Raw genomic sequence first — 24,671 nt, 5'->3', positions numbered from 1 at the left:
TGTACGACTTCCGCAAGGCTGCACGTATCACGCAGCACAATACAAAACGAATGTGGCATCAATGTTTGCTTTCCATTACTGAAGAGTGATGGCCTGCCAATCAAAATATATGTGCCTGCCTTTTTATGACTACTCCAAACATTTGGTAGATGAAGCAGTCAAGTGAAATATGAATGTCTAGATCTGTTCACCGGTGCTACATTCAGGTGCTTTTTTTATTCTTACTCTGCAGTAAAGGTCTGCATATACTACAGAAAATAAAGAAAACACCTATTGAAATGTCACTACTATTAAGTCTGTTTTTTTTTTCAACATGTCTTCATAATTCAGGTATTGAGAAGTAAACAAAGCCATTCAGAGGTGTGGGAAAACTGTACTGAGACTTACTGAGCGAGGTTTCTTTAAGACAGTGGGGACAGCAACCTGGGCACATGAGGTTTAGAGCACAGACACAGTCGCAAGTCCTCTGAGGAGACATACGCAGTGCTGATGAAGATAAAACAGTGGTGAACCCAAGCTAATATGTTTTCTTTGGGGATCATTTTGCCGCAGAATGTGTAATATGTACCACATGAGCCCAAGGTCACCAAGTGTCAGCTTCTCTGGAGTGATGGGCTCCATCTCAATAACTTTTGGAGGAGTTGGAGTGGCAGTTGTGGACTAGAACTAATCCTCTGATACCAGTATTGGACTTTGTTCATTTTGTTACAACTCAGTGCCATTGAATCCTCACTGAAACAGTCCAACATCCAGTAGAAGGTACTCAAACAAGGTACAATCACCTATTAATACAGAAAATATGTTGCACTGTTTGTCAAGCGGTGTTCTCAGATGCTCTGCCATATAGTGTGTCACTGGTGTTGGTGCCCAACTACAGTACACTACACTATAATTAGTATGTGATAAATCTTTCCACGTGTCCATCGTTCCACTGAATGACCATTACTGTTAATGATAAGACACTGTCACATTACAGAAGAACATCAGTCATTATGACTTAAGGCAGCTGTTAATGTTATGGCCATGGTTAGGACATCGTTAAGTAGCTGGAATCAAATAAAATATTACTCAAAATTATTTCATTGCCACCACTATATTAAGCAAAAATGCTATCTGTTTGACCAGAATTAAAGACCCCTGCAATGAAAATCAAGGGTTGTGTTGTGTTATTTTCTAAGTGCATTAATAGACCCACCTGTACTGAGTGTACTGATTAGATCTAAGCCAAGTTTTTAAAGATAAGGGAATATTTTTATAGGAAATATATTCTAATATGCATTTTTGATGGAGAGGGAGGAGTGTTTAGGGGTTTAATTTATGGCCAGTCAATGCCTTTAAGAATTTAAACATGACCGTTATTGTTTAATTGCAATTTAGTCACTCACAAATATGACCAGCTCTCCAGCTGGAATTTTCATTATATTGTTCTCATTATTTTACCATTTTCAAAACTCATACGCACCACAAAAGCAGTCATTTAAACACAACCGTACAGGAACACTTTAAAAATGAGAGTAATAAAGCCCCCATTATGTATGTGTGTGTGTGTGTGTGTGTGTGTGTGTGTGTGTGTGTGTGTGTAGTAATATGAGTCAGACAGGATGCTGATGAGAGAGAATCTGAAGTTCAGAATCTATTCAGAGAGGCTGCAGCTGAATGGAGTAATGGGCTCTTTGTCTCACTGGCCACATTTCCACTACAAATAAATCTCTGACTCCAAAAATCTGAATGTGTTTTCTCACAAGGGAGACTAATTATAGAGAGCTACGAAGCAAGGAAAAGGAGAGGGGGGATGGGGAAAAAAGAGCGATCCCTAAAGCACAAGCACTCAAGGACAATACAAAAACAATAGGTTTTAAAAAAAAAACACGTCTCCTCACGGCTATGCTCAATGTGTCTCTTTCTCTTTTTTCTCTGTGGAGAAGGTATCGTTTGAAAAGAGGCATTGCCCTAACACATTTTATTGAGTGCGATGTTCCCTGTAACGGCCTGAGCACTTTACAGCTGTGATTGGCTGTCAGGCTGATACATTACAGTCAGCACTAATCAATACAATTACACTGACAAATACGAAAGCATCGCCGCTGACCTTTGACGCTTCCCTCCGCAAAGATTCCTATAAGAGGTCAAAAAGGTCACAAGCTTCGTTTCTATTGACCATATTTGCCATGCTGTTTAAAGAGCTGAAGGATAGTACAGGCACTACATTTTCATTTTTAAATGTTACTGAACATACTGGATACAAAATGGCTTCTACAATGTCTTCATTGTAGATATAAGGCCTTTACTATTCATTATTACTAACACTACTCACTACTAGCTCATTTTTATTAGCGATGAGTATTGTAGAGTAAACCCATACTCTACATACATACATGCTATAATATATCGAGGCCCTGATATTTAGTTTGTTTTTGGAAGATTTATGTTAAAATATTGTTATTCTACTTTGCCATAATGACTTTTTTCCCCCCAAAAATATGTATCTACACATTTTTAAAAAACAATAATTAAATTGATATGCACTTTCTAAATAATGAACAAATACACAGAAATGCTTAAGTATTAAGTATTTAATAGTATAGCATTCTCATCAGAACATATTTGTGTGTATGTAACTGAGTAAGTATAACTGTTCACGGTGGACAGGAGTGGGTATTAACTATTCCTTCCCCTCCGAGAACTGTCCAATGGGAGAATCGATGCTACCCTACTGCTCTTTAAAGTGCCCAAACATGGTCATCTAAGCCAATCCTAAATCTACAGCATCTACAATACACTGTAAACATCTTCTTAAGGAGCAGATACCAGAAACTTCAGAGGAAAAAAGCACTCTCTAAAATAAGAGTAAGGACACACAGGGGACTTGAACAATCAAAATCCCTTTGCTCCTATGCCAGTTATTAATTACATGAGTCAACCACCCCTCCCTAAAGGCAGCAATTACCACAATTAGTGTGTGATTAATGCTCATTTAAATAACCTACATATGCTCCACCCATAAGTCTGAAGTATTGTAGCTGTTGCAATTTGGACAAGATTGAAGTAACATTTTAAACAATCAAGCATATACATGTTGGTAATTTCCCTCATATTCCTTATGATGTTCCTTTAGACCTGACTAGTTCAGCAATAGCCACACTGTCTTTTTTATTTATATATTTATTTTAATCACTTCTTAAGGATGTTTCCACATAAACTGCAGGTTCTCAGATCTGTTTGTGTAATTGAAACTGGTTGAAAGTGTTTATGAAGCTCTGTTATGAGATAATGGCATTTAAAAAAGCTTTCTCACACAGCAATAAAAAGGCAACTGAATTTTTAGTTTTACTTTTTAAAACAGAGAGAACTCCAAACACCGAAAAGCAAAAACGAAGATGATGACATTGCTCTATTCCCGCTTCACAACTGGGTAACTTTGGCTTATTTTTGCTGTTTCAAATCACTTAAGGGGGAAACTCCAAACTCAGAACATAGTTTAGTGCATTACTGAAAGTGCTACAAAACTAAACTTGAGTTACAAGTGAGTTTCTGTGGTAATTCACCCCCCCACCCACCAAACATATCGTTCCATATTAAAATACGCAGAGCTTCTGTACATAAACAAACCAGAGAGAACTGCAGTTCCCCACAATCGTAGACATTCCAATTAAAGTAGGAGAGTTCATTAATTATAATGTGAGTCTAGTTGTGGGCATGTGTAACAGTTGGCAGCTGATAATCATATTTCTAGAGTATTTGGCAAAATTTCAAATTTGTCAATAAACAAATCAGCACATGACTAACACAATAAGAAATGAACAGTGTGTGTCGACTACTGAAATCAGGGTCATCTTATTCTCCACACAGCTTCATTCAAACCTATAAGGTGGTGTGTTGTTGTGGACAGTCTAAACACTTTAGTCATTCTGGCATTCCTCTGACAGTTTGAGAGAGTCCTCAAGGCATTCCTGAATAAAGCCCTCCTTTGAAGCACCCACAGAATGAACAAATAAATTCCATTGGAGACCGTACTAAATTACATTATTAAACCTAATGCAGAGAATTAGGTGATTTTCAAAGCACCCTAAGTGCAATCAGTTTCCAGGCAAAAAGTCATAGTTACAAGCAAGTCTTTTTTCAATATTAGGAGGAAAAACAAACAGAAAACAAACATGTTACAGAAGATTACCCAGAAACCTCAGCAAACTGCACGAGATGTGCGTTCAGTTTCTCAAACAATGTGCAGAGACACACTTCCATGCCTCCAAAGTTCAGTCTTAGAATTTGGTTGTAAAACAAGGTGATGCTAAGGCCCATTTTGGTTATATCTTTTAGTAATATGAACTCCTGCTTTACTAAGACGTTTCATGTCCTAATACCTTGGGAATGTAATAAACAATGGGGCTTTCTCTGGCTTTAGCACAACACTATGTTAACAGGACTCATCTCATGCATGTGTAGCCTACTAAAATGAAAAACATGCAGTAATGTGGACATAAATGGAGTCCAGCTGTAAACCAGCACTGAGTCATTAGAAATTTAGGAAAGATTTAGACACCATTCTCCATTAATTCAACAACAGAGAAATCATTCAATACAATTAATTATGTTTATCGATCCTGTAGAGAAGAGGAGCCATTTAAGCTATCAATAACATAATTAACAACGATTTCCCCTCATTGGCTTCCTACTGTAACAATCATTTTCATCTGGGCTTTCCAATTATTGTTAAAATAAATAGAAAAGAAAGGGCTGTAGTCTGGTGTTTCTCTGGTCTGCTGTATGAGAGTGAAGAGCTGATCTGAGGCTTTAGTTGAGGCTTTGCTGCAGGTGGCTGTACAGTGCTCCAAGCAGCTTGCTCTCTTTCAGCTCCACATCTGCTGCTCCATAGCCCTGTGTTCAGAGTTAATGTGACCAATTAACTGCCATTGAGTCACCCTTCAATCGGGGGAAAGCGCTGCTATTCTGAGGGAGATTTATCAAAGCCAAATCCTCTACCATTCACAGCTCAAAAGATCTGTCGCTTCCTGGAATCATTTTTTTCATAAAGGGGTGCACTTGGCCGCTAAAATACTGTAACCGCTGTTATCATGGGAAGCAGCTTCTACAATTTAGTGCCATTCTGCTCTCACTGTACAGCAGCTTACGTCACTGCAAACGCATGCCTTTATTGTTCACGTCTAATGCTGCTTTGACATTAAAATTGTGTGTGAGAGAGAGTGAGAGACAGAGAGAGAGAGAGACTGATTTATTGGTTTCAATGGCGAAAAAGGGTTCATGGTGCAAAGTTTCAAATTAAAAGTCATACGTTTTTTAAATGTAAAAGGAGAAATTCGTTTTTTTAAGTATGTATATATATAACACCGGCAGCTTAGAACCAGCTTAGACAAAACTGACAGGGTATATGTGGAAAACAGCTTTTAATAGCTGCTGGGAAAAAAAAAACTCTTTCAAAGAGAAGAAAGCAGTATGAGAACACTGAAATATTCAGGATTGTGTTTGACTGTTTACGGTTTCAAAGCTATTATGAATGAAAATTAAATAAATGAAGGGTGGCCTCGGCACATTTGCGATGGTGGCTAACAGAATGGAAATTGCTCACACGGTTGTGAAAATCTTTTATGCAAAACACCAGCCTGTCACTCTGTGTAATATGAGCTGAGCCGTGGTTTACTTTCCCTGCCCTCTCCAAACCACTTGTGTTTTAAGGAAAGTAATGGTTCTATTGTGATTAATGCCGGGACCTTATGGCCACATTTGTCTTACTTTTAGCATCTCCAAGTTCTGGGGGCCATCTATTAGGTAGCGAGCAGCGCGTGGCGTCCCCCGTGACAACCGTGTAAAGGTAAATAACGAGCAGGCTGATTCCTGCCGACGGCACCTCGCTCCTGCACCCTACATTTGCATTATTCATCTTTATTACTGCCGTGTCTGGGGCTCTTTGGGACCTGACACCCTGCCGCACGCTCAGTTCATTAGCGGCAGCTCCAGCAGACCGCCGGCTCGACCTTAAAAGCAAATCGTTTATAGCGCAAAGCTCGCTGGGCCCTTTCCGGAAGGCACGTGTCAGCACCGGACGCACATGCGCGAGGATGAAGATGAAAAGTCTCGGAGTGTTTCTTGCGTTTATGCGTCACCGTCTGTTTACGGTGTGAAGGGTTTACTCCTGCTGTCAACACAGCTCTCCCTGTCATTAGAACAGCGTCAGATTCTAAATGTTCCTCAGGCAAAAAGCTCCAAAACAAATACACGCTGTGGAGGCTTCATATACAGCTAAAGCATACAGAAGGCCTTTATGGAGGTAATGCGCTCCAGTATGAATAGCACTGCTGAGTGGGGAAGCCTTGGAGGATTTATATGCACAAGCGCATTTTACCTGCGATTTAATAACTGGCTTTAACTGATGTGCATTGTATTCGGCAGCGGCGGAGCTGACAATGCTCAGCACTTACAGCCCTGGAGCACATCTTGTTACCAGCGTTAAATCATTCTGCCAGTCGTGGGCCCCAAAGAACCAAGGTGCAACATGATTTGAATATCCTTAAGCACATAGTGTGTACGTGTTGGGTACAATCTCTGTCAAGCCATCAATCAGGCCTTTATGTGGAATGAGAGACTTTACGATACACGCCAAATGTGACAGGAAGGGAAATTACACAGAGAGCCCACCACACCACAGGCTACAAATTAAACCACCTGGCCAGTGCACATAAACACAGCCCACCTGTCTGTGCTCCACTCACAAATGCTGTTTTACAGCAGCCGTTGGAAAAATGACATTCAACGATAAACTGTATCATTGTAACCACAGGGCATCACACACTTGGTTGATGCCACAGTTCTGATATTGATGTGAACAAAATAAAAGCCACAGAATAATTGCCAAGAAAATACAACAAACATGACATCACAATCAAGAATACGTCTGCTGTGTCAGTATAAAATTAAATTTCAGTTTAAAAATATAAATGCAATGAACTGATACCTGCACCCTGTAATGATCAGTCAGCAACAGATGCTGTTAAACAATGTATACTGAAATACGTTTTAAAATCATATTGTTATTGAAACATTCTGTATTGCAATAAATATTGATATTGGACCATCGTCTATCCCTACAGCCAATCCACCTAATAACATGTGTTTTTAGACTGTGGGAGGAAACTGGAGCACCAGGAGGAAACCCACACAGACACTGGAAGAATACAAACTCTTTGACTTGAGGTGAAGCATCTAATACATTATGAAAGTAGGAGAAAAATGTCACTTGGTGAAAAATGAGGAGGAAGCCTTGTGATATCTGTTCATGCTGCAAGTGGAAAATAGTTCACGAATTCTGAAGAATTATTATATTTCAGCCAAATGCTTCAAACCCTCAGTGTGTCTGATTTTATTCAGTTATTTAAAATGTCCCTAAATCATTAATGCAGCTTTCATTTTTGGGTTTTAGTGCTTCTTCATGTTCAAAGACATAGGAGCCTGGTCTGACTGGAAATAACAGCCTCAGGGTATTGCCAATAGAGCCTCTGATTGAAAAGCCTTTCTGTGAGGACTCTGGTAGCGTAGCTCACTACATTGAATAGAATTTTTGTCAAAATGCTGTTAAACTGCTCCAACTTTGTACAAGTTACGATGAAAGAAAGCAGAGCCGAATACTGATCATAGAACGGACACGGAAATCAAGTGAGATTCAAATGTGCGTTTTTTAACAAAAGAGAACCTCATTTCACTCTGAACAAATGGGGGAAACAAACGGCTCAGCTTGGCAAACCATGTTAGTTCTTCTGGGGGAATAAAAAATAAAAAACGAAGGGAATAAAGATGAAGATTTGCATCCTCTTTTGCCCCCAGCATTCTGGCTAAATAAATCCAACGGTGTCTCCGGAGAGACGGCAGTGAAGGCGCTCATGCAGAACTGCGAGAGGAGGATCTGGTTGTGCAAACCAAACATGTTCCCCAGGTGATTACCCACTGTCTCCCTTAGTGCGGAGCCACGTCAGGGCTCCTGGCCGAGATGAAGTAGCTCCTAGATGGGAGCTGGCACTCCAAACGGCGGGAAGAAAAGCGGGACCTGTCAGAGGCCTAATCACTGCAGAAAAGCCCGGACTCTGCGTGCCTCTACCGCCAGGCCCAATTAGCCAAGTGTACACAGTCTGCCAATCCGCACGAGCCGAGGGGGCGGCTGATCCGCTGCACTAACATTTGCTCTCCTCCAGCTGCCTGATCAATACTGAGGCGGGTCGGGAAGATGTGTGGGCAGCAGGTACATCAGAAACAGGTGGAAGTTCCTGAAGAGACAGTCCGTCTGACAATGGCCACAGAGCCCAACCTCTCAATTATATTTTGTTTATATAATTTATCATTTATAATCTCCCAAAACCCAAACGCAGCCGATCATCCAAGACACGCCGGGTGTTTGAGGTCTGACTGAGGTTTATTGTCCGCTGGGGCTATGAGACAAAAAATGAACGGAAGCATGTAGCCACCAGATTAGCAGTGCAGTAGTGGTGTGGTGTAGGCATGCACTTTGCACCATGTGAGTAAAGTACTGAACAATATCAGGCCTTCGTACATTAAAAGGAACACTAGTGTTTTTACTTTAAAATCATAGCTTTAAAAACATTGTGATGCGACCTGTAATAAAGACAGTAGAGCCGCCGTTGCTGCTGCTCTGGGTTCAGCACTGCAGAAACTGCACTATTTAACTTGGAGGGTAGGATACCCCCACCCCCTTAACACCAGTACTGTAAAAGTGAATCACAATGTGCAACTTTACAGGGAGCTCAGGAGACAAAATAACTAATTTTATTTAGTGCTCCTTTAAAAGGGGGGTTAAAAAAAGCATGAAAAGAGATAAGGATGTTGACCTATAGGTGGGCATTATTGATTTATTTTTCTAAGTCAATATAGATCAGTCTCGAGCATACGAACAGACTGGAGTGCGGCAAATAGTGAAGAAACATCCTCAGAATTTAATAATTAAAAAAAACAGCTTGAGTTACAGATGAGTTTCTGTGGTAATTCAACAGTGAATAAAAATGCGCAGGCAAGTTAGCCTTCAAGCACAAACAAGCTACAGTCCATTTCTTACTCAAACATAACATTCCAACTTTAAGAAATAAAAAAGCTTTTTAGAGAAAATCACAAAGCAGGTGGTTACTATGGGAACAGTTCTCCAGAATCACTGAGGATACCTTTAATACACTGTCATACAGTGTCTACTTAAGTCCATTCACGATGCGCTGCCGATTAAGCCATTATTCTTGTATTTTCACAATGCTAGTCAAAGTATCAGTGTCCATTACCTGTAAGGATCATTAGTTCTGCACTGGAATCATGAGTCAAAGACACAAACCTGGGACACCAAAACACGTCCTGGTTGACTGGCTACAACTGTGGTAACTATTCATTTGATATTCATAAACGCTCTCCAACACTATCTTAAGTTTATGCAACAGCCTGGAATTTAACAGGTGATTTCTTACAGTCCCTCCGGTTAAGACTTGCCCTCCTCGCATTCGGGCTCCATCGAAGCAGCCGTTCTCCATCTGACCGGCGTGAATTACTGGCCGGGAGCGAGAGGAGAGGTGAGTCGGAGGCACTCGGTGCATTATGAATCAAAAGATATCAGATGCACCGAAGCGAAGCACAGGGGCCTCCACACTTTCATTCTTTACGTCTGACAGTAAGGCCCTAACTCAGTGTGCAAAAAGGCCTGCAGGATTTATGAGCAGTATGGATTACCAGCCTAAGCCAAATGAAGACGGCCAGAAGAATAGCGCGGTGGACACTGGCTGCTCCTCTGGGAGATTGCCTCATTGATTTGTAATGAATACTGCCCCCCCCGCCCAACCCCCCAAACACACTCCTCACCCATTGCTGCCATCTCATCTCCATGCAAGTGGGCTGAAAGCTCTTATTATAAAGCCTTGTGAGTCAGCGCACTAATAGTACACCGGTGATGCCAAGCTGCTTTCACATGTGTTGCCGTGTCACCAGCACTCTTAGGTGGAACACCAGCTGTGTTTGTCAAAAGCCACAGAAAAAATCTCAGGGACTTAATGGCAGTATTGACACAAAGAGCAGATACTGGTGCCTGGGTTAGGCCTAATGGACATTACACTAATTCAAACCCTATTAATCATTCTATTCACATTATATCATTTATCACTTATCTCCTCTACTGCCCTGTACACCGTCCACATACTGTATACACTGGTATCAGTTGTACAAAGCATTCAGCATTCTGTACATTTTCAGAATTTATAAATATGCAGTGTATAGTAGTGTATACTAACATGCACCTCTCAGAATAGCAACTTTACAGGAGAAGGGAAAAAAAGTCCTAAATCTCAATGGAAGTCAGTGTAAAAGGATTTCATTTGAAGTCATTTTGGAGCATTTCTATTGGTGCATTCCTCATGAAATTTGTGTGTGAAAAACAGACAAAAATAGAGATACATGTTGATTGGACAGCAGCGATATATAAAATGAATATATTCACTATATTCTACACGACCTTGTACATATTTCTGTGTATGTAAAGTGATTAATATCTTGTTAAATCATGTATCATACATACACACTTACGTACATTCATATTGCTTATAGCCATATTTATTGCATTTTTTGCTTGTGTACTACTCTGTTTGAACAATGCTACTGTTTTCACTTCTGGCTAACTGAATTTTGTTGATACTGATAAAAATGTTGAATCTACCCACCTACATCTGGTTTCATGTTGGCACACGCAGATTCAGTGTCCACCATATTTCTCCTGTATGAAGGCTGCTCAATTCATTCATTCATTCATTCTCTGTAAGCGCTTATCCAGTTCAGGGTCATGGTGGGTCTGGAGCCCACCCGGAATCACTGGGTGCAAGGCAGGAACACATCCTGGAGGGGGCGCCAGTCCTTCACAAGGAACACTCACACCCACAGACTCTTTTGAGTCGCCAATCTACCTACCAACATGTGTTTTTGGACCGCGATAGGAAACCCACATGGGCACAGAGAGAACACACCAAACTCCTCACAAACAGTGACCCAGAGTGGGACATGAACCCACAACCTCCAGGTCCCTGGAGCTGTGTGACTACAACACTACCAGCTGCACCACCGTGCCACCCACTGCTCAATTCAGATTTATTAATTTTTTTAATAGTATTGAAAACAAATGCCAAAAGAGAAAAACATAAACATGACACTCAAGTGTCATGGAGTTTGGGGGTGGGGGCTGATGTCAAACAATTATTCTTACATTTTCCAGAGCTCTAGCAGAGCAGATATTTCCCAACATGTCTAAAGTCAAAAAGTTGGACCACATGCAAGACATTTAATATCAATGAACAGTTATTAAATATTGAAAAAATATGGGAAGAAGCATAACAACCTAAAAAGGGGAATGAAGGAAAAGGCCACTGTTCTGGGTGGACGCTAGTAGACCCTTGGTCACTGAAATAAAGCAAGAACAAAACCTCCAAACTTGAAAAACTGACGCTCCTCACATCTTGGAAGAAGCAAAGCTCAACCCCTTCAGTTTATAAGCCATTACGTGAACAGAATGATAGCAGGTGAGCCTAAAAAAGATATTTGTAAGAAAATAGGTGAGGAGAGACATAGAAAGACGTACACGTTGTGCACTAGGCCTCATGAGAAAGAGCTGCGTTTGTGGAGACTGACATTAAACCCTAGCAGGAGCACAGGAAGCAGATTTCTATGGCTGTATTGACACAAGGAGCAGATGTGGAGGCCAGGTTAATAATCACCAGGGCCGGCACGGGCAGGGGAACGGACCCTTACGCCCTGGCCCAGCTGGATCTGTGTGATTCGGTGATGGTCTGTCAGTTCAATAATGTGCAGGATAAGGCTTTAAACACGAGGCACAGCCAGAGGAGTCAAATGAAGTGGGGCGCTTGTCAGAGCTCATAAGCTAAAGAGAGCGCACAGGTGCTCGAGAGCGGCACAGATGTTTACCGCATCAGACAGGCTCTCGAATGAGATGAGGAGGAAGCAGCAAAGGGTTGTGGGGGTGGGGGGAGGAAAGCATATATGTACACGCTGAGCGGAAAACGGCTGTGAAAGGTGTGAACACAACTGGAGGGGAACGGCACTCTGACTGACAATAATCTGGATAAACACTCCTCATGGCCGCAGGCAGGCAGGGATCAGGTACGGTTATGGCACAGAGTGAGGGAGAGTGGGAACCAAAGCTCTGCCACCACGGTGCCACCTGGGAACAGTCACAGTCCAATTTGTAACTGCTCTTCTTGGGGAAGCGACAACAACACTCATTTCCACATGAGGCAGCCCAGAAAAGAGGCCCTATGAAACAATTATCAAGCTACGCACTGAATGGCACTTGAGCTACACCACACTAATCACCAGCAAAACAAAACCAGGTGTTGGACATTTTCAACCAACACCGACTGTTTGATGTTGTCGTGTTTAAATAGAACTGAATAAGAAACTCAGGGCATTATGATGCAATAATTACTTTTAAAAATAAATAAACATATGTTAAAATATGACATCAAAATAAAAATCAACAGTTTATACAAAATTAGCTTATTAAAATTATTGAATGTAGGCTACAGTTTGTGCCAAATGACATCAGGTCATTTGGTCAAGTTATATTCTTACATTTCGCACTGCACTAGGTACCACTGTGATTTAATTTTTTTAGGCAAATTTTAACAAATATTAACTAAATATATTTGAGTGTTGTGTTGCTGTGTTCTACATATTTAGCTGGATATTGTGGTTTTCAGTGGTGTTAAACCTGCAATAGTAAATTAGGGCTTAATTTGTAAATCTTGAGGTAGGGGAACATGGAGGGTGTGCAGCATATGTTATATACAGGCCTGGTAGTGTTATGGGTGTCTACATAAAAATGCAGAGGTACTGGATCCACATAAAGTTCTGAAAAACATGCTCTCCATGTTCATCTAGTTGTGTGAGGATCCAACTCTAATTATGCACTGGTTCTACCATTTCCTGATGCTCTTCAAAGATTTTACAATGATTCTACTGTAATTCACATGTCTAACGTCCCCTTACATAATCTGGGATAGTATCACATGGGGTGACATTTTCACTTTCTGCTTCCGTATGAGTTCTGAGATTAACAAGAGCACAAAGAACAAACAACAGTTCTAATCAGTTTTTTATTTCAGGTTTCATCAACATGTGCTAGCTCTCCACTCGGTGCGCTCAACACAAGTGTGTTAATGAAACAGTCTTGGTCCGGTATGCTTTCTCTCACTCAGCTCACGGCTGAGAAATGTTGGAGAGAGACCTCCAAATGTTGATATTTGTTATGATATTTTTTTAGTTTTGGGGTAACATTGGCTTATTTTTGCTGTTAACATGAATAACTACATGAAAGTAAACACAGCGAACATGCTACAAAATGAAACAATCGACTTACAAATGTGCTTTTGTGGTAATTCAAACAGTGAAAAAAAACTTCAACTTCAGCCATGTACAACCATCCATTTTTCCCCTTCAAACATACAGTTCCACCTTAACAGACACAGAGCTTCTGAACGTAGACAAACCGGAGAGAGCAGCAGTTCCCCACAATCATCAATGTTCCTTTTAAGCCTCATTTTGACACTTTTGCCCAAAACCCAAAAGCAATGTGCTCTTCATATACTAACTGCCATGTTTCTCAACACTGCTCCCGGAGGCACCCACTCCTGTACATTTTAGGGGTTTCCCTGCTTTATCACACCCGCTGCGACTCTGAAAATACTTGTTCGTTAACTGATCAGTTGAATCAGTTGTGTTGGGAGAGGAGAGAAGGATAAACGAGCAGTGCAGGGAGCTTCCAGCACCAGGGTGGAGAAACACTCTATTACTGTCTTTAATCCAAAAGCTATGAGGCAGTGCCGCCAGCATCGGATCCCAGAGAGCAAATTCTATTTCTTCAGTGGAGGAATGTGAGTATGTCATCTACCATACGGGCCGTTTCAGTGTGAGTTTTACTAGGAAGTGGAGTCAGGGCGGTAAACTTTACCTCATATCTAAACTCCGGTGGTGACACTTCTGCCTTCTTGAGTGATTTTAAGAGTTTAAAAAGCATCAACTGTAAGGGTTCTGTTTTTCATTATTTTTTTTAATTAATGACATTTCTACAAATACCCTGCTTCATTTAGACAAGTTAGAAACAAAAGTCCAACCTGAGGTGAGGATTAATCCCAGGGCCTTGAGACCCGGGAGATGTGTGAAAGTGACACTACCTCTGAGCCTCGCTGCCAGCCCGGGAATCAAACTGCATTTTTGTAAAACACATACAACTCACATATTAACAATTAACACAATATCATTAGCTTTTTGACACAAGAGCCATGTTTTCTGCTTGAGCCACAACCCTGTAACTCTGCATTTAAAGTCTCACTGAAGCCTGAGCTCAGGGGAAGTCGATTAAACAAGGGATGAAGCTCCAGATTTGTTTAAGAACAGCTTTAAATCCCTGAAAAAAATAAATAAATAAAACACACCCCCCTCATCAGCACCTTCAACCAATTCGCTCTGAGCGCAAAAGGACGAGATTAAATTGAGTCGTAAGCTGTGACGTTACGACATGCTTTAACTGTGATTTAGAGGCTGAGGGTTGCTGAGTTATGGTGGGGGCAGGAGAAGCACATAAAGCAGCCCCACACTCAGCCTCGGCCAGAGATAAAACATAACCATAAACCAGTCACCCCACCACCCACTCATACAGACACACACACACACACTGCATTAAAGCCTGTTAGCAACCGTGGCGCCTCTTATTTTTATTATACGTTAATGAGGAAAGCAGCCAAAATAGACACAAAGACTTGATTTGCTCCACATTCAATTAGGAAGCCTTTGTCTGTGTGTGTCTGTATGTGTGTGTGTGTCTCTGTACGTATATATAAAGCCACATGAGACAACAGCATCCCGAATAATTGGAAGAGAATACACACCGTGGCATATCCAGGTCAAATGCAGACATGGAGGCTAGAGTAGGAAAGGAGGGGAAAAATTAAAAATACACACCAGTTTTTAAGACATGTATTATAATTAGATCCTCTACATCACTAGGGCTTTATCCCACTCCAGACGATATTCATTCAAACTGCAGCAACAAGTTCAATCAGCCAACGGGCTTCTAGCTCATCCCTGCACCTCCCCCTCCCTCCCCCAGTTTCTTAATGCAGCCTCTTGATGACGGACGTAGTAATCGATCAAGGAAGACATCTGCACAGATCACCCACAAGGGAACTGAATGGATTTGGGTTGGGTTTGGTGCTTCATCATGCACAATATTTAGGTAAAACTAGGGGGAAGGACAGTCTTAGCAAAGGAGGAAAAGAGTGTTTGAACACGTGCATTGCCTTCATCCTACATGTCTTAATGTGTCAGCAGTGCTGCCTGCAGGGAACCTGCGGAGCCCGTTTTTCATTGATCTTCCAGTATGTTGCCTAGATGTATGCATGGGATGTTATTCCTATTTATACACATTTTTAGGCACAGGCTGTGGGCAGGTTTGATACTGAAATATGTATAACAGACTACCTCTACCCATCAGATCTAGGCTTTGATTGAATTTTCCAGTGAAAAGCGAAAAATGAGAATTCTAAAAATGGTTAAAGACCAGGCCAGATAAACAGGACTTTAAAAGAGTGAAGAAAATTCAACTCCACTCTTGCTTCTGGTCAAAAATATAAAATAGTTTGCTCATCCTTCTACTGTGAGAAGATAACCCAGTGATGAGACTCTGGAAGTTGTTAAGAAAAGGAAATAGTTTTATCAACAGCATTGTTTGGATTTACTTGGATTATGAGAGGAAAAAGTGTGACCAACTTCTAAAACTGAAATTTGTAAAACTTTCTTTATATACACGGTGGGCCATTTAATAAAATGGGAATGGCTGGTGATATTAACTTCCTGTTTATGGCACATTAGTATATGGGAGGGAGAAAACTTTTCAAGATGGGTGGTGACCATGGCGACCATTTTGAAGTCAGCCATTTTTGATCCAACTTTTGTTGTTACAGACAATGAATGAATAAATGAGTTGTCTGAAACTGCTTATCTAGTTCAGAGCCTACCTGGACTTATGGAGGGGGCGCCAGTCCTGACACATTCACTCACACAACACTCAACACTTTTGCCTGTTTATTGTAACTGAAGGAAGCTTAAATAGTTCTTTTTTTGTGTTGCATAAAATGTCAACTTGTGATTTTTAATACTACCACTTTTTAGTACTAATTTTTAGTACTACAACAGTACCATGAAATGACAAATAATAGAATGTTTGAATTCTGAATTACAATTATGTCATACACAGAAACACCTTAAAGCTTTTGTACAGCTAATAAATTGTGCTGCAATTAAGTTTCCAAGCTATGATTTCAATGACTTTTGGAAGTAAATACACATCAACAGCAATACAACTGGAGCTGAATTTCAAGTCTGCTGGAAACTCAGATTTTTAGATATCCACCTCATTCCAGAGCCATAATCAAGGTGAGGTGAGCAAGGCTCGAGGCCACAGTCTCTCAGGAGGAGGGAAAAAGTCGGTTGCATCTATCCGTACAAGAGGGTCAGCAGGGGTGAGGCCAATCCCCACCGCCTCCCGCCTTTGGCCTAGAGTGGAGTGCGCTGATGGATGGGAATGAAGTAGCTGGAAGCTGACAGACAGGGCTAGTGTAGGGAGGTGTGGGTAGGATAATGGAGTCAGACGGTGGGGTTTAACCTCCGCAGGGCTGCTCTCTGTAGGCACGGCCAGCGTGGGCTGCCCAGGAGCAGCAGGGGGACGATATGTCAGCCGCCTCTGACACTGCCATAATCACAGCAGACCTCCAGGGACCCCCTTTGCTGGAGCTGCTGGAGTTGAGGATTTACTCACCTCGCTGCCAGACAGGAGAACAGCAGCCTTACATAGTCAGCACACCCTCAATCAGCATCCAGCACAGCATTCTGTTTACAAACACCTGCATCTCCGCCTGCGCTGCCAATGCAGAGTGGGGGCATGGGTTTTAACTCTGGGTGAGTACAATAAGAACAGTATGAACAATTATACAGTGGAGATCTAGTAGAAAGCAGTTGCACACACTAATGAAGGGGTGTTCTTTATCGTAGTAAAATCAATAGGCTACAATTATACAGGCTACAAAAATAACATAGAACCAGTAAGATGTTTATATTGTGAGCCACATAGGGGTGTGTGATATGGCCCTAAAATAATAGCATGATATTTCAGGGTATTTTGGCAATAACGATATTCTTGGCGATATATAAAAATAAATAAATAAATAAATAAATAAATAAATAACACTAAAAAATACTTTTATTAATTTCAAGAACATACTATTGCAAAAAATGAAATGTTATATTAATGTTAATTATATTAAATTAAGTTAAATTAGGGGCGGCACGGTGGCGCAGCAGGTAGTGTCACACAGCTCCAGGGGCCTGGAGGTTGTGGGTTCGAGTCCCGCTCCAGGTGACTGTCTGTGAGGAGTCGCAGTGTTCTCCCCGTGTCCGCGTGGGTTTCAGTCCAAAAACACACGTTAGTAGGTGGATTGGCGACTCAAAAGTGTCCGTAGGTGTGAGTGAATGTGTGTGTTGCCCTGTGAAGGACTGGCGCCCCCTCCAGGGTGTATTCCCGCCTTGCGCCCAATGATTCCAGGTAGGCTCTGGACCCACTGCGACCCTGAATTGGATAAGCACTTACAGATAATGAATGAATATATATTTATTAACATTTTATCTTAGTACAAATCTTACTATTTCAAACATTGCAAATTCTTTCAAAACAGAGCAAAGTGCCTAAATGAATCACGTAATTAATATATGCCATATTACGGGTAACTGCATGATATTACGTAAACAAGTCAGAATATCACAATTATCACGATATTGATATTTTTAATCATTTAAAAATGTTTTGTGATGTTATTGTGCAAAATTTGATATGGCACAGCCCTAGTGCCACGGCAAATCTACAGCTGCCTCCACTCATTTTTGATGATGAGTCACTGAGTAATTTTGTTACCCAGAAAGTGGTTCTGTTAACATATTACAAGTGGACCAACATAAACACTCCATTTTAACAATAAATTACTGAATCATGTGTAATGTTACATTTTCACTGTATTATATTTTATACCCATTCCATAGAGAAGGTCTTAAAGAAGCACCAAGTCTTTAAAATCGGAACTATAATACAGCTTCAAAACAGTGGAGAGGGCTGTCTGCCTCCTCCCCAGACACAAAGCTCGAGCAGGTTGCCAGTTTGAGGAAAACTGAACAAACAAGCAAGAGATGAGTTTTCATCATTTCTCTAAAACATCTACCTGTGCAAGAAAAAGGCATAAAAATGAATGAGTGGACGCCATTTCCCTGCATTTACAAGCCCAAACCCACATTAAATATTTAGACTAGACAAGGCTGGTGTTACATTTTCCCTTCCATAATAAATGTCATTTAGGCAGATCTTTGCTTCTTATCCACAATTTTCATAGTCAAGCATTTCGCTCCACCTTAGGTGTCCATTTACAAGTCTTATTGGCGTTATTCACCCACGTTTTTAATTCTCTGTTCCACTTTAAGAGCTGAAGCTAACACTATAGCTTTTGAAACTTTTTGAACCAACTGTTTTCCCACACAGAACCCAACTGTATGTGATGTCACTAAATATTTACCTACTTAAGGGAAAGGCAAAAACGGAAAGAGCCGCTGCCATGTTCCCTGTATTTACAAGAATTTAGTGCTGCTGTCTAAACCACCTTAAAATTTTAGACTGGACAAGGCTGGTCTTATTTTCCTTTCAACTATAAATGTAATTTTAGGAGGCAGATCCCACGGAAATGGGGGCTCATTGGGTTCAGTAAAATATATTATTATAATATAATATACTGTTCACTTGGTCATTTCATAGCTGAAAGACTCTATGTTTGTAGACCTGGCAACGCGGTGGGTTTGGACTGTAATGTGATTGGACAGAGGGCAGGATTTGAGGCTGCAATTCCAGTAGAGCTCCGCTCAGGACTGGGCACTTAAAGAGAATAAACTGCTCCAGCACTGCTCTAGGGGTTGCTAGTGCTTCACCTTAATCCATGACCATACACCCAGGACATTTTATGTCCATGTAAAGTAGATATATTACAGATTGCTCCCTTAAAGAAATGACAGAATATATGATAAATAATTGTAACTAAAATAAGAAATAAAAGTTACTGTCACGCAAAAGTCTTGCACTTACATATTTGTCATTTTTTTATCATTTGAAAATTTGTTACCTTTTACATTGTCAAAATTATTTAATGGGGAAACTAAGTAAACAAAAATAACATGTCTTCAAACATATAAACAAACATATTTATGAAATACATACAAAGAAAGTATCAACATATTTTGATAATGATACATATTGCACATACTTTAATTTTGGTTGATGGTAATAATACTGAGGCCAAGATAACATTCATTCTCTGCAACCTATTAATCCTGTTTAGGATCGCAGTGGGTCCAGAAACTACCCACAATCACTGTGCACAAGGCAAGACGACAGTCCATCACAAGGTATCGCCCACCTTCAGTCACTAACACATGGAGTTTTTACACAGCCAATCCACCTACCAGCATGTGTTTTTCAACAATGGGTGGAAACCAGAGCACCTGAAGGAAACCCACACAGACACAGAGAGAACACTCCAAACTCCTCACAGTCAGACGCGAGGCGTGGTTTTGAACCCCCAACCCCATGTCCTTGGAGCTGTGTGCAAAGTGTTAATCACTTTCACAGTGCTGTTCTGAAATCAAAGTGGGGGGAGGGTATCTTACCCTCCTCCAAAAGTTACATTGTGGTTTCCGCAGTGCCGAGCCTGGAGCAGCAACGATACAGTGTATTCCCCCATTACAGGTCAGTGAATCACCACAATGATTCTGAAGCTTTAATTTTAAGGCAAAATTACTACCTAGTGTTGTTTAAAGAACTTTTTTAATGATTCTGATTAGCATTAATATGGTCCTGCTGCTGTTAAAAGTATTAGACCCTTTTTTTTCTTTTGAAGAGTTTAAAAATAACGAGTTGTACTAACCCTGGGACAGCCCTCTGCTACAGCACTGACGCTGACTGAATGAATGAGAGCTGGTTGACTGTTGACGGGAGCTCAGGGCCACTGCCTCTGAACACGGTGGCATAATGAAAGTATAAAATTCTGCGTGCGATCTGGACGTCCTCATCATGCCTGAAATATTTGGATCCAAGAAAATCAGCCCATTGACCTTTGTGTATTCCTGCTGCACAGATGCATGGCTACCCACAGTGTCGTCCATTTGCGTCGTCCCGCTTTTAGCTGCCTCTCAGAGTGAGGTGAGGATTGATGGAGCTGTGCATTAGTCAGAGTGCTTTTCAAGGTAAGAGGGAGGTGGAGCTCAGCACCGGGGCCATCACGCATTGCAATGAAGGTGACTGATCAGAGTATAGCCCTCTGTGAAAGTGAAAGCCGGCTACATTTGCTCTGAAACACAACCAGGTGATGACCGTAGGTCACCTTCAGGCAAAGCTTAGCCACTGAAGCCGGTAGAGCTACGGAGCCCAGTCTGAACACATTCTGCTCCAGGCAAAATCAGCTCAGGGAAGGGGTCAAGTGAGTGGAATCACTGCCTCTCAAAATTCATCAGCAGCACCGACACAACATAGTGGCCTACACTAGTGTACACTTCATTCAACATCTCTCAAATCAAGGGCATTCACAGCCACTCTGCTGCGGCAACAGGGAAGGATTTAGACTAGATATTAGAACACTGCTGTAAAGATTTGATGGCATTCAGCCACAAGAACACTGCTGAGGTTGAGTATGTTGTTAATGATGAGTAATTTGTGATCATAAAAATATGTACTCTTGAGGGTCCCAAAACTGACAGTTTGCATTGCTCAGGGAATGTGAGTTTCAACTCTGTAGTGTTCATATCAGTTGGAAAGAGCCCCATTGTTCAGATCACAACAGCTGCAGTTTTATATCGACTCTACATTATTCACAGTTTTAAGCAGAGCATATAAACCTGATGACAGAGCTTGTGAAGTGGCAGGCTGGCATTTACCAAGAGCTTCAAATCTTGGGGGTGTGGTGGGGGTGTGGGCGGTAAAAAAAGAAAAAAAAATGTGCTGAGCAATTTAATAACTGGAGAAAAGAAATGAATTTAAAGTCACTATAGCATAGGTTTAAAAAAAAAAAAAAAGCAATCGTACACTCTCCGTAGTTCATTCAGCCCTGATCCGACATGTGCTCAGAACGAGGGGATACTGACAACACCAAACTAAATAAAAATAAAATAAAAAAGCCCTGGACACTAGTGGTTACTCCACAATGTGCATTAATAACATGAATTAAAAGCCTGTTCAATAAATAAAAAAGCTAAAGCAGGGCTCATAAATAAAAAGCTGGAGCTCATTATCCTATAAAAGAACCCAAGCAGAAACACTTACTCCAGGAAAATGACTCTACTTATGAATATTCAGAGCTACGGTACTGTGCAAAACTTAAGAACTTAAGCACCTCAGAAAATGATAGTTAAAAAGCCATTTAACTCTGCAGTAAGCAATGATTTTTAATATGACGATAAATATAAACATCCCTACTATATGCAATGGCAGTGGGTTATTTTAACCCCTTCCAAACTCTCCTCCCTGTGGCAGTCCAGCATTATCAGTAGATATATTAACATCCGGCTTGATGTGTTCATGCTCAATGCATTACTTGTGCTGTGGATGGATTTGAACCAATCTATCAGATCTATTCTGAAGGCATCAAGTAGAAGCCCCTCGAGGCTCACACAGTTTAATGTGTTTGATTATTTTCATTTGTTCTAATGCTATTAGGGTGTTCACTGCCAAAACATGCGGACTGCTGAGACAAAGGGTCCTGTTAACCTGCCCATTTAGGAGAAGTAATATATATAAAAGGAGCACATTTTTTATGTTTATGGTGGTCCATTGATCCTGAGGTCTTTACAACAAAACGGCAAGTTGGTTTTTTCATTTTTTTTTTTTATGATAAACAGAGGTACAAGGTTTTAATCTCAATGTGACAAAATGTAACTTGTTCATAATTTAAAAAAAAGGAAGTTATGAAGAACGGTCCATTTACTACATCAGTAATAAATAAAACGACTGGACTTTACTAGCCTTTCAGTTGTAGTTTATCTGAAGAAGTCAAAGTGAACAGGGTTAGTGCAGTCTTGACATAAACGCACATTTCAAAATTCTCAATATATCTGCTCTCTTTAGAACAGACAAAGTTCTGATATAACTGTTATTTTAACTGTGTACTGTGACAGTCTTGCTCTCAGTGTAATATACACACATTCCAGCTGGTAAACGCGGTCTTAGAGGAACCCACTGGAATACTGCACTCAGTGCACAACCCACTGAACCGAGGTCTCTGCTTCTAGGTTAGACCACAGTGTTAGACCACAGTTAGACCACAGTGTTACTCTCAGGAAGGTGATCTACAGTAATACTAGCCCTATAGAGATCTCAAAGTGTGTAATTATAGTTTTGGAAAAAAAAACACACAGATTACTACACTTACCAAATAAATAAATAAATACCTTAATTCACTAACAAAAAAGCAACAAACCAGTTGGCACTTGTGTTTTGTTTTGTTTTGTTTTTGTTTGTTTTTTAAGATGATGTCATAATCCAATTATTTACAGAAGTACAGCACATTATAAAAGAATATATTATAGAAGCATAATTGTCCAATATTCCAAAAGCAAATGTTGGCTTCGTGTTCATCCTCTTGCATTTAGAATGATCGGACTCCACTGACCGGAGCTAGCGGATGTTATTGTTGCTGGGATTGAAGTTTAGTCAGATTTTACACATGTATATGATTAGGAATGCGTTCTGTTCTCACCACTTGAACCTTCAGAAGCTCTCTACTTGCGCGGCTAATGAAGGACCTTTGTCTGAGACGTCCTGTTTGTGTGGAAACTGTGGGTACTTCTGCATCTATAGCTACAGTATACTGCTGTGACTTGTTGAAAATCTTCAGATTATACATTCTTACTATTTAAATTTGTAAGGGGAAACAAGACACTAAAACTAGACTAGAGACAAGGTTTACCCCAGTCTATTTGTACAGGTGTGGATATTTACATGGCTCTTCTGTCTGTTACGGTTACCATCAGTGTATTGAATCTGCTGTGTGTTCGTCCTGTGTTTACTTGTTATTATTGCCCTGTGTATTCAGTGCCCTACACTCTCAGAAAAACACTGGTGTACCCTCAAGGATACATATTTTGTACTTTATTTTGGGAACATATTTGTATCATATTTAACTCTGTTCATTTCAAACGCAACATTTAATTCCCATGAATTATATTTTATTATTTTGTTTTACACCGTTCCGTAATGAAACATTACAAACTGTCCCCTCTCATTCTGGAGAAGAGAATGTATTGTACTTTCAGGGAGCACAACTGGACTTTAACACCACTGCTGTAACTTTAAAGGTACATTTACACGGTCTGCCTTTGGTGAACAGTAATGTATCTGTAGAGTGAATGTATTTTTCCGTCTGCAAGTGTCCTGTCTGGTGTCTATTGTATATTCTTTAATTTTCCTTGTCACAGTCCTGTAGTAGCAGTGTATATAAGTTGTATTGTGAAGACTGTGCAGTTACTGAGTGCTGGACGGCAGTGTGTGGTGAGTAGAGAAGTCACAGGTTCTAGAAGCTCTTCACAAGTGCTTTCCACTGGACACCGCTTTCCACCGTAAAACACACAAAAGCACGAGCACGGCTCGGTGCCACTCAGAGGGGGGCACTGAGGAGGCACTGCTGGATCACTGCTGGATTTGGAGTCTCGCGCGTTACAGATGTGAACCCATCTTCTCCTATAAAAGCAGAGTACAAGCCCCAGCGCCGCCTCGAAAGCAGCGTAACGAGCTCCAACACAAAGCAGCAGCGCCTCACCGTCACCGGCAGCGTCCAACACTGACGGTGAGCAACACGCGCCCCTACAAACCCCCGGTAAACACCGCGTGACTCAATGAATGACGCTCTTACCTTGCCCGCGTGCCGCGACCACCAGCGCGAGCACGCTCAGCAGCACGGTGCCCATAGTCGCTGTCGCCGCTCGTGCGTTTTCCCCGCGAGTGGCTCCCGTTCACAGCGCGCGCGCGAACAGCCTCGTCCGTCCTTGTGGTAAACCACTTTCCCGAGCTGCACGAGCTTGAAGAAAAACACCTCGCCGTGGGACCCCCTCCTCCTCCTACTCCTCCTCCTCCCGCGCGCGCTCGTGTGTGAGGGTGTGTTCGAGCCCTGATCAGATGTGTAGGGGTAATGGGAGAAGAGCAGAAGCAGAGCGCGAGTGTGAAATGTGCGAGCGCGCGGAGTTCGCAGCGCTGCCGTGTGCAGTCTCGCGCAGCAGCAGCGTTTCAGCACCGCGGACAGCTCCTAGCGACCGACCACCGCAACAACTCCCCCCTCGCAGCCGAGCCAAGTTCCCTCTGCACACACTGGCCGCTTTATGACGGCAAGCGCGCGCGCTCAGCACGCAGACACAAACACACACGCACACGGCTACAATAACACAGCGCTTATTACAGTGCGCGTGCAGCTCACTACAGCGCTGCAGTCCTCATTAATGATCGTCAACAGCCCACTGCACGCGCGTCTGCAGACCACGCTTTTAATTAC

The 24,671-nt window shown here is 41.5% G+C and overlaps 1 protein-coding gene across 2 annotated transcripts in view; it reads right to left on the bottom strand.

Moving 5' to 3' along the window:
- The window catches only part of sez6b (seizure related 6 homolog b), a 257,071-nt gene extending 232,623 nt beyond the window's left edge, over positions 1-24,448 (bottom strand). For both annotated transcript variants that reach the window (XM_066663793.1, XM_066663784.1), the window contains exon 1: positions 24,039-24,448. In XM_066663793.1, the coding sequence (XP_066519890.1) occupies positions 24,039-24,093 (55 nt within the window). In that variant the 5' untranslated portion in view covers positions 24,094-24,448. The remainder of the gene's footprint in view (positions 1-24,038) is intronic.
- Between the last annotated feature and the right edge of the window lie 223 nt (positions 24,449-24,671).

This window comes from Hoplias malabaricus, chromosome 1 (genome assembly GCF_029633855.1).
Source record: "Hoplias malabaricus isolate fHopMal1 chromosome 1, fHopMal1.hap1, whole genome shotgun sequence".
Lineage (NCBI taxonomy): Eukaryota > Metazoa > Chordata > Actinopteri > Characiformes > Erythrinidae > Hoplias > Hoplias malabaricus.
Note: the sequence above shows the minus strand (reverse complement) of the source record. Positions and strands in the feature narration are given on the sequence as shown.